The 12,647-nt window shown below is 33.1% G+C and overlaps 1 protein-coding gene across 4 annotated transcripts in view; it reads right to left on the reverse strand.

Annotated features, from left to right (window-relative positions):
• Positions 1-4,720: 4,720 nt before the first annotated feature.
• LOC149792855 (uncharacterized) overlaps positions 4,721-12,647 on the reverse strand; it is a 12,521-nt gene continuing 4,594 nt past the window's right edge. For all 4 annotated transcript variants that reach the window (XM_089966633.1, XM_089966632.1, XM_089966631.1 and 1 more), the window contains exon 2: positions 4,721-6,574. In XM_089966633.1, coding sequence (XP_089822759.1) covers positions 4,799-6,562 — 1,764 coding nt within the window. In that variant the 5' untranslated portion in view covers positions 6,563-6,574 and the 3' untranslated portion in view covers positions 4,721-4,798. The remainder of the gene's footprint in view (positions 6,575-12,647) is intronic.

The raw sequence follows: 12,647 nt of genomic DNA on the forward strand, positions 1-12,647 counted from the left end.
TTTATATTTTCAGCTATAATGTCCTAGCGAAAGATTTAAGAAAATCTTTTGTACCTCTTTCCTCCCTTGAATTTGATATCAACAGGTCCATGTGGTATGTAAATTACAACCGAGCCTTTCAATGGCCCATTGAAAATGTAATTCACCTTGCGAAATAATACGATTTCTTTTAAACATTTTCAATTTCATGGGCGTTTGAAAAAGTTTAATAACAAGATGAAAATAGGAGTGACATCTTACGTTGAATCAACCCCGATGGTGCAATTGACTAAATTAGATGCGTGAACGGACTTTGTAACGGTGTGTAAAATACAAATAATATAATCATTGTAACCATTACTGAATGCCGTTTTATAGTAACCATTGCATTTCAAATGATTACCGTACAGGTAACAAGCTTATCAGATCAGCATTAAGTGGCTGAAAAGCTTCTAGCAAAATCAGAGTCAAATCAAGTGTTCTTTTGCTTTGGTCGCGTTGAGATCGCTATCCTTCAGATTGCCATCTTCTACTATAATTCTTTAAATGTACATCTATTGGACTTTATTATATTTTATTATGTTAATTTACTTTGTACAAAATTAATGGGCCATGTAAGTTATACTTTTATTGCTGCTACAGCCCAATTAAACAAGTCATATCACTACTGCTGCTACATCAACTCCTGCTGCAACTACTGATACTACTGTTGCTACTACTCATAGTAATGATGATGCAATTAGTAATAATGCTACCAAATGATGCTTCCATTACTAATGATGATGCAATTAGTAATAATGCTACCAAATGATGCTTCCATTACTAATGATGATGCAATTAGTAATAATGCTACCAAATGATGCTTCCATTACTAATGATGATGCAATTAGTAATAATGCTACCAAATGATGCTTCCATTACTAATGATGATGCAATTAGTAATAATGCTACCAAATGATGCTTCCATTACTAATGATGATGCAATTAGTAATAATGCTACCAAATGATGCTTCCATTACTAATGATGATGCAATTAGTAATAATGCTACCAAATGATGCTTCCATTACTAATGATGATGCAATTAGTAATAATGCTACCAAATGATGCTTCCATTACTAATGATGATGCAATTAGTAATAATGCTACCAAATGATGCTTCCATTACTAATGATGATGCAATTAGTAATAATGCTACCAAATGATGCTTCCATTACTAATGATGATGCAATTAGTAATAATGCTACCAAATGATGCTTCCATTACTAATGACGATGCAATTAGTAATAATGCTACCAAATGATGCTTCCATTACTAATGACGATGCAATTAGTAATAATGCTACCAAATGATGCTTCCATTACTAATGACGATGCAATTAGTAATAATGCTGCCAAATGATGCTTCCATTACTAATGACGATGCAATTAGTAATAATGCTACCAAATGATGCTTCCATTACTAATGATGATGCAATTAGTAATAATGCTACCAAATGATGCTTCCATTACTAATGATGATGCAATTAGTAATAATGCTACCAAATGATGCTTCCATTACTAATGATGATGCAATTAGTAATAATGCTACCAAATGATGCTTCCATTACTAATGATGATGCAATTAGTAATAATGCTACCAAATGATGCTTCCATTACTAATGACGATGCAATTAATAATAATGCTACCAAATGATGCTTCCATTACTAATGACGATGCAATTAGTAATAATGCTACCAAATGATGCTTCCATTACTAATGACGATGCAATTAGTAATAATGCTGCCAAATGATGCTTCCATTACTAATGACGATGCAATTAGTAATAATGCTACCAAATGATGCTTCCATTACTAATGATGATGCAATTAGTAATAATGCTACCAAATGATGCTTCCATTACTAATGATGATGCAATTAGTAATAATGCTACCAAATGATGCTTCCATTACTAATGATGATGCAATTAGTAATAATGCTACCAAATGATGCTTCCATTACTAATGTTGATGCAATTAGTAATAATGCTACCAAATCATGCTTCCATTACTAATGTTGATGCCATTAATATTGATGCTACCAAATGATGCTTCCATTACTAATGATGATTTTATTAATACTGATGCTAACTAATGATGCTTCCATTACTAACGATGCTATTATTACTACTTCCATTACTAATGATGCTATTATTACTACTTCCATTACTAATGATGCTATTATTACTACTTCCATTACTAACGATGCTATCATTACTACTTCCATTACTAATGATGCTATTATTACTACTTCCATTACTAACGATGCTATCATTACTATTTCCATTACTAACGATGCTATTATTACTAATGATGCTTCCATTGCTAATGATGCTAGTATTACTAATGATGTTACTATTACTACTTCCATTACTAACTATATTATTACTACTGATGTTTCCATTACTAATGATGCTAGTATTACTACGATGCTATTATTACTAATGATGCTTCCATTACTAATGATGTTATTATTACTAATGATGCTTCCATTACTAACGATGTTATTATTACTAATGATGCTTCCATTACTAATGATGCTATTATTGCTACTTCCATTACTAACGATGCTATTATTACTAATGATGCTTCCATTACTAACGATGCTATTATTACTAATGATGCTATTATTACTACGATGCTATTATTACTAATGATGCTTCCATTAGTAACGATACTATTATTATAATGATGCTATTTTTATTAATGATGCTTCCATTACTAATGATGCTTCCATTGCTAATGATGCTATTATTACTACTTCCATTACTAACGGTGTTTTTATTACTAATGATGCTTCCATTACGAATGGTGCTACCTAAAGATGCTACCATTACTAATGATGTTACTGCTGATACAACTACGATTACACATATACTTTGCATATTGACTCGTAAATGTTATGACGTTCCGAACGATATTGCGTCACACGATTTTTCCTTCCCTTAAATAGCCTTTTACAATTTTCCCAAATTAAGCTGCATTCGTTTAATTATGATTTGGACTGAAAATGGCTAGCTCTTTTCCACAGTGTACTTAAGACAGATAATGACGGGATCTTTTTCGCACTATATTTTGGAAAATTGTGAATGAATAGCCGTTTTGAACATTATGTAACAAAGACATCATATTGTCATTTTTCAGTAAATTAGGTACAAAGAGTGCATAGACAAACGTGTAACACGGAAATCCGATATTACGTTAGACTCGGGGACACCATGTTCATATATATATATATATATATATATATATATATATATATATATATATATATATAAATCTGAAATGTGTCCGCAAAAAATTCTGAAATAAAAGTGTACACTTTCGATACGCAATATCGTGCGCGACGCCGTCGCCTAGAAATACGGTATACACTTATTTCCAGTCACAATCTCTCCATTTTAACGGTGGCTTATTTCAATTAACTTAATTCATTCTGAATAAGAGTTATATTTGCAACTAATCGTATAGTGAGACTATTTCAATGCACAAAAATAGTTGGGAAACTAAATGACTGCCATTCAACAGTGGAAGAAATGTAAAGGACTGAAGACCATAAGAGGTTGAATTGACATGCGGTTTAGCTTATCTGCTTTCGATTTTCTTTTCCGAGCAATGGCGTGAAATGTTTGTATCTTTTAGCTTTATCACGAAAGGTAATACAATAAAGTGACACTAAAACTAGTGTGCTAAATATTTAAGTCTTCTCTTTCATCCTTTCGTTTCCTGTTATTTTATGAGGGCTCAGAATACAAGCCTTACAACAAACGATCTCCAAACTCATAAAGAGTGCTGTCTGACAAGGAAGTGAAGGCATAAAAACGTGACTGACGAACCTTTGTGATGAAACATGCATTTTTTGAGGACGTCAACTGTACAAGCTGTGTAAGGGTTCGGGAAATAATATTCATTAAGATTTTAAATCAAATGTTACGGTTGTATACACATAAGAATGAAAAGCTTTTAAAGCTGTTTATCAGCCATTCAGTCCGGAAAATGCAACTATTCTTAAGTTGTTTCAAGAGCCATGATGATGGGAGGGGAGGTGTGCCGAATAATCAGACAATCGCCAACTGGATGTTTTACCATAAGCTTTTTACGCACACGGTATAAGGAACATGAGACCGCAGACTGAGTCTCTAAGACATTGCCCTATTATGGCGTCACAAACAAGTCTTTAATACAAATCATGAATTTTTTAAAAATAGATTTAAGTGTGATTTGTGTTAATTCTGCACAACTTACTACCCTTGAAAATCTCAATGTGATCTTTCCATAGCATTCGCCAACATCCATGAGATTTCATTAAAATTCTGCAGTAAATTTACTTTCAGCTGAAGCAAAAAGACTTTTTGTAACTGAATGCTTTAAAGTTAAATAGGAACATTTTCTTTGCAAAGAAGATAAAGGTTAATAAGGTAGCTGTCAAGTTTTTTTACTAAATGAAGATTACAGTAACCTTGTCCATGTTTTATGAAGAAACGTGTTGTCATACACACACAACCCGTCGATCGATGTTTCTGGAACATGCTGGGAGAAAGCCGAATATTTTCAGAGAACAAAAACACAGATCCAACCCTACCCCAACCCAGTAGGAAGGTCTCATATGCGAAGAGGTTAGCACACTGATAATGTTAATAAATTGTTTTTTTCTTTCTTTTCAAATCTGTTTGTAATGTTGAAATAAGATATAAAATATATCTAATTATGAAAATAATTGATTTATTTTCTTATAATAAAATATAAACAACGTGACTATAGTAATAAATATTGAAAGTATAAATTACAAATTAAAAACGTGGATCAAAATTAGCATTCCTGGAACGACGATGCAACTATCCATGCTATAATGACAGACTGCCATTGAGGTAGACGGTTTTGCAACCGTGACGGGTGAGGCATCCGTTATTGACAATCCTGCACTTTGGGTTACAATCGTCCCACACTGGTGCATTTCTATTTTTGTGGACACAAAAGCTGGGTTTACACATACAGAGTACCTAGACATGGGAGATAAGTCTTCGATTACAACATCCACTTGGTACGGTGGTAGAGTAGTATATCTACCCTGAAATGTGCAATTCACTGAATCTAAATACAGACAAGTGAGCTCAAGTGACCAATATATCTGCGATCCATCCTTGTACGGCCATGTAACTCTAGCCGTCTCATGTGTAACGTCCGTTACTGTCAAATTTAAAGAAATTTTGATACTCTGATCTTCTTGGAATTTTAATCCTTGAAAACTATTCAGAGGATTGCAATGCAGATCTAAGACGCGGACGTTACTCGCTCCACTAAGCATGCCCGGTGCGAATGACGTCATTTGATTTCCGGAGAGATTCAGTGTTTGTAGATTTTTCAATGAACTAAAAGCACCATTTTCAATGAACATGATATAATTTCTTGCTAAGTTAAGGAACTGGAGATAATTCATATTGCTAAACAATCCAACAAGAATATCTTTCAACTGGTTTCCATCCAACCGAATATCGAAGACGGTTTGAGCGAAACTATCAAAAGCACCAACATATACCTTCGTTATGGTATTCTGACTTAGATCCAAAGATGAAATTTTCGTAGTTCCACTGAAAATATTTCGTTGAATTTCCACAAGTTTGTTCCCCTGCAATAGGAGCTCCTCTAGTTGCAGTCCCTGAAAGACATTACTACCCAGCTGTGACAGTTCGTTGAAGCTTAGGTTGATTCTCTCTAAATTAACCATTCTTTTAAAAACATCACTGTTCAACATTTTGATTTTGTTATTATCCAAAGTAACCAGCTTTAAGCTGTCTCTAAATGAATCAAATTCATAAATGTGCAGAGATTCTATAGTATTATGGCTTAATCGCAACTCTTGCAAACAATTCAGACCTGCAAATGTTGATGCTGAGATAGACTTCACATTGTTATAAGATATGATTAGCTTCTGTAGGATGATTAAATTTTTGAATGAATTATCCTGGATGGAGTTTATGGCATTATGGGAAAGGTCAAGTAATGTTAATCCTCCAAGTGCCGCAAATGTGTCGGCTGCTATAGTTGTTAGTTTATTTCCACTTATATACAGTACCGAAAGAGCCGATAATCCTCTGAAAGCAAATCTCTCAATCACACTAATCTGATTATCAGAAAGGCGAAGTTCCTTCAGAGAAGTCAAACCAATAAAGCTATTATTGTAAAGAACTGATAAATTGTTACCATGGAGATAAAGCTTTTGCATTTGGTCATGGAATTGAAAGGTATTTGGCACGATTTCCACAAGCCTGTTGAAACTGAAATCTAGATTCAAGAGACGCTTATGATTATACAAGAGATCGAATTGAATCGAAATCAGTAAGTTTCCATGGAGATCCAAATAAGTGGCTTCGCTAGGTATTTCGGAGATGGTTCTTGCCAGATCACTGTCAGAAATTTGTCTGCTGTCGCAGTAGATGTACAGCATCCCCACACACTGACACACAATGGGACAGGCAACTCCTGCTGCAACCAAACAGCCAAGGGTGAGTAATCCGAACCATAGGCCATGGTGCCGGTTTCTAAACATGCTTCATCTCATCTGTACAAAAACAAAAAAAAGTTAAAAGATCTGGTATCACATCATTCCAACTAAACATGGAAAATACGTCCATCCCGTTGCCTACACAAGGAAATGCATCAAAGAAAACACATCCATCCCATCGCGTATCCTAGGAGATGGTTCGAAGACATGGGAAATACATCCATACCGTTGCCTCACCAGGGAGACAGATCAACGATATGAACATATAAAAACGACCCAAATTACATTAAAAGTTTTGAAGCTTCTACATCAAACGGTAAAGATGTAGTACCAGAACCTTAACACGCACTCATGCACAAACTATAAAAAGTATATCACAGATTAATGCTTCTTCTTTACAAAAATGAAAACAAGAAAGCAAAACTACTTTTCCATTCATTTTCTCTCAAACTATTTTGTTTGTCTATCCATCTGGTTAGCTATGCCGGTTCCTGTGCATATTTAATTAGTCAATGGTTTATTTTTTATTCCTTCTACCTACAGTTGTAAATTAAAATCTTCACTCGTGCACTGATTTCATTCAAAACGACATCTGATAATGCAAAGAAAAGTAGCGCTTAATGTTTTATGATTTCTTTTTGGGAAGACATTAAAAATGAAACCAAGTTAATTTACACAATTATACCGAACGTAAATGCTAATTTAGTTTGGGCAATATACCTACTTATGTAGTATACACTGTGCTACGCAGAAATAAGTCAAAAGTTAATAAAAATAATAAGTGCGACGTGAAAATTGTAAGTCTATGAAATGTTGGAAACTGAATACCTTGTAAAATTTCATGAAATTTAATTATGAAAATATGGGTCCTTAAGCGCAAGATACAACACATGGTAATCCCAGCTTGATGACATGTTAAACAATTTTTTATAATCAATCTTTATGACATGATGGAAAACACTTCTACTAATTCCATCTTTATGACATGATGAAAAAAGCACTCTGATAATCCCAATTTTATATGATGGAAACACTTCTGATAATCCCAATTTTATTACACGACGGAAAACATTTTTGATAATACCAACTTTATGACATGATGGATAACACTTCCGCAAATCCTAACTTTATGACATGATGGATAATACTTCCGCAAATCCTAACTTTATGACATGATGGATAACACTTCCGCTAATCGTGACTTTATGGTGCGATAAAGAACACTTCTACTAAACATGATTTTATGATATAACGGATAACACTTCTTCTTGTACTGTGGACTTTATGGCATGATAGATAACACTACTGCTAAACATGTCTTTATGCCATAATGTATACAACTTGTGTGTGGTTTGGATTTTTAATGTAGCTTTTTAAAAAAATCAGATCGCTACGAAGTCTGCAATGTAGCAGTTTATATCATGTCTAGCACTGGGGTATCAGACCAACCCAATCTCATTATTGTGACACGAGGCCGACCAGTCCAAATACTAACCTCTTCATGCTGAGCGCCAAGCGAGACAGCCCCATGTACCATTTTTATAAGTCTAAAGGTAGGACTCGGCCGGGGTTCTAACCCGCGACCTCCGGCATCAGCTCTAACCTCTTTGGCCACCGGAGCGGTCACCCACCTGACTGAAGCATGATTTTAAACAGTTTATTTTACATCGATTTCAACAAAATGTTCATACAGTTTATGTAAACTACACTCGACGGCTGAGATACTGTCGTCCAACAACATGGTTATTCACGGAAGAGAACCATTTTCAAAGGAATTCTTTGACATGATTGAGTGTATGCAAATATCAGACTTTTACTTAACAAGAATTTTCTTGACCACGTAAACTTCAGGGCATCAAAGAAAATGATGATGTAGGTCGACAACAATATTTAACACAATCCCAACCAACCAACCAACCAACCAACCCGCGAATGCGTCATGGATATAGTTTCAAACTGTCGACGTGATCTAGTACCTGTTATAATGAAAATGATACACAATATGATCATGTTCCTTTAATCTCTGTAGACGAACTATGTAACAAGAATAAGTCTATCTCATCGTAAAACACCGTAAATTAAATCCATTCATTCAGCTGCTGTAAAACATCGCAAACCAAACATGACCCCCTCCCACCTCCGTTAATAGGTGTAGATTGTAAAACATCGCAAACCAAAAATTAACCCCTTCCATCAACTGGCGAAGATCGTGTTCAAATGAGAGAATTGTGTGGTGGATGGACGTAGCTAGGGACGAAGCGCAGTCACTGACTTATGAACGGACGGACACGACCAATTTACATCATGTCCGCTAGTTTAAAATCCTTTATTAGTTTAACTGCAACGACTCCTTTATATAACAAATTTAATGTTTTTAAACAATTATATAAATTATAACCATGCGAGTCTCATCAAACATGTTTCCTACACACCATGATTTTAAAATGCCAAAGTGCCCTTTACATTTTGCATCATTTATATAATTTACAAAACCCCAAAACCCTTCTGCTATTAAAATAATGCAATATTCACAACTTCATTTTTTTTTCTTCACCTCACGTGATTTTCAACAGCCAACGAGTTCTTACCAAAATTAAAAGTTAATAAAACGTTTCCAACATCCAATGATTTTCAAAATGCCAAAGAGCCCTTCAGCTTTTCAAATGGTCCGAATTCGAAGTTTATAAAATGTTTCCAACAGCCAGTGATTTTTCAAAGTGCCAAAGAGCCCTTCAGCTTTTCAAATGGTCCGAATTCAAAGTTTATACACACTTTCCTATATCCAATGATTTTCAAAATGCATAAGAACCCTTCAGCTTTTCAAATGGTACGAATTCACAGTTTATTAAATGTTTCCTATATCCAATGATTTTCAAAATGCCTAAGAACCCTTCAGCTTTTCAAATGGTCCGAATTCAAAGTTTATAAAATGTTTCCTATATCCAATGATTTTCAAAATGCCTAAGAGCCCCATAGCTTTTCAAATGGTCCGAAGTCACAGTTTATAAAATGTTTTCTACTTTAAAAGGACGACAACGTGGATTAAAATAATATAAAAAGTCAAGAGACATAAAGTAAAAATGATGTCTCAGCATTTCACGGTATACATCATATTAATAGATGCTGGTTAGCGTGTCATGCTGAAACTGACCATTTCCATTTAGAGTCATTCAGCAAATTATCCTGGCATCCTCCTATTGGATTCAACGTATTGAAGCCAAGCAATACCCGATCGCACCCTCACCCCCCGCAATAGTGGTTTAGGTTGAATGACCGATTGGTGTTTAATGGGACATCGACACATGAAAGAATATCACGCAGCTCCAGGCTAGTAGTTTAAGGGTGAACTTTTACTTAGGCATGAACGAAAATTAGTTAAGCTAAGCAATGAATCAATGGGTATCTTCTCAACAATTCTACCCACTAATCGGTATATTCTAACTTTACTATCTACATACAGATCCGTGTGTGTGTGTGTGTGTGTGTGTGTGTGTGTGTGTGTGTTGTGTGTGTGTGTACAACTCACTTAAGCCTTCTCTTTGTGAATAATAAAAGACTATATTCTGTGTGATCTCTACCGCCAATTATCATGCTGGGACAAATAATGTCGTAAAACAACCATAAAATGGGTACAAAGGGCTCTTAAGCACAGAAGAGATATTAAACCCACCGAGATATGCCGACTGGAATATTTTTCCATTACCAGTTAATGCAGCAAATTGCTACAGGGTTCATTCCAGGGTGACCGCATTTCATGACTGACATATCCCAAAAATCCAAAATGTTAGCAGCAATATTACCATCGTGCAGAACAGATCACGTGATATAAATGTATAGCTTCTCACACACCCATCACGTCTAGTGTACAAGGGTAATATGGAACCAACCATTTATTTTTTAATATGTTATTGCTTTGTGAGTAGGGTGGGGTCTTTGCAAATCTCTCCCCCTCCCCCGCTTTAAAAAGAATAACTACTTTAATTTGTAGACAAGTACCTTTTTCTATCCAACATTTCAGTTGATTATTTACAAGGTCGGAAAGAAAACATCAATTTCCCTCAATAACCGAAAATTACACGGTCCCTCAAAAGTTTAAAACAAACGCAAAAGTACGGGGGACATGTGTGTGCAGTTCTGCGTGTGTTTCTGTATGTGAAAGAATGCGTAAATTGTTAATGTAGACATACCATTACTTTAATATAGACCTATTATTACTTTAATGTCGATATACCTTTACTTTAATGTAGATATACATTTACTTTAATGTAGATATACCTTTACTTTAATGTAGATATACCTTTACTTTAATGTAGATATACATTTACTTTACTGTAGATATACATTTACTTTAATGTAGATACACCTTTACTTTAATGTAGATATACATTTACTTTAATGTAGATATACCTTTACTTTAATGTAGATATACATTTACTTTAATATAGACATACCTTTACTTTAATATAGACATATTATTACTTTAATGTAGACATACCATTACTTTAATGTAGATATATATTTACTTTAATGTAGATATACCTTTACTTTAATGTAGATATACCTTTACTTTAATGTAGATATACCTTTACTTTAATGTAGATATACTATTACTTTCATGCAGATATACCTTTACTTTAATGTAGATATACCTTTAATGTAGATATACCTTTAATGTAGATATACCTTTAATGTAGATATACCTTTACTTTAATGTAGACATACCTTTACTTCAATGTAGATATACCTTTAATGTAGATATACCTTTAATGTAGATATACCTTTACTTTAATGTAGACATGCCTTTACTTTAATGTAGATATACCTTTACTTTAATTTAGATATACCTTTACTTTAATGTAGATATACCTTTAATGTAGATATACCTTTACTTTAATATAGACATATCTTTACTTTAATGTATATATACCTTTACTTTAATATAAATATACCTTTACTTTAATGTAGATATACCTTTACTTTAATGTAAATATACCTTTAATGTATATATACCTTTACCTTACTGTAAACATATCTTTACTTTAATGTAGATATACCATTACTTTAATGTAGACATACCATTACTTTAATGTAGATATACCTTTAATGTAGACATACCTTTACTTTAATGTAGATATACCTTTAATGTAGACATACCTTTACTTTAATGCAGATATACCTTTAATGTAGACATACCTTTACTTTAATGTAGATATACCTTTACTTTAATGTAGATATACCTTTACTTTAATGTAGACATACCTTTACTTTAATGTAGATATACCTTTACTTTAATGTAGATATACCTTTACTTTAATGTAGATATACATTTAATGTAGACATACCATTACTTTAATGTAGATATACCTTTACTTTAATGTAGATATACCTTTACTTTAATGTAGATATACCTTTACTTTAATGTAGATATAAATTTAATGTAGACATACCTTTACTTTAATGTAGATATACCTTTACTTTAATGTAGATATACATTTAATGTAGACATACCATTACTTTAATGTAGATATACCTTTACTTTAATGTAGATATACCTTTACTTTAATGTAGACATACCTTTACTTTAATGTAGACATACCTTTACTTTAATGTAGATATACCTTTACTTTAATGTAGACATACCTTTACTTTAATGTAGATATACCTTTACTTTAATGTAGATATACATTTAATGTAGACATACCTTTACTTTAATGTAGATATACCTTTACTTTAATGTAGATATACCTTTACTTTAATGTAGATATACATTTAATGTAGATATACCTTTACTTTAATGTAGATATACCTTTACTTTAATGTAGACATACCTTTACTTTAATGTAGACATACCTTTACTTTAATGTAGATATGCCTTTACTTTAATGTAGATATACCTTTACTTTAATGTAGATATACATTTAATGTAGACATACCTTTACTTTAATGTAGATATACCTTTACTTTAATGTAGACATACCTTTACTTTAATGTAGACATACCATTACTTTAATGTAGACATGCCTTTACTTTAATGTAGATATACCTTTACTTTAATGTAGACATACCGTTACTTTAATGTAGACATACCATTACTTTAATGTAGACATACCATTACTTTAATGTACATATA

This window comes from Sinohyriopsis cumingii, chromosome 8 (genome assembly GCF_028554795.1).
Source record: "Sinohyriopsis cumingii isolate HCF-2022 chromosome 8, ASM2855479v2, whole genome shotgun sequence".
NCBI classification, from domain to species: Eukaryota; Metazoa; Mollusca; class Bivalvia; order Unionida; family Unionidae; genus Sinohyriopsis; species Sinohyriopsis cumingii.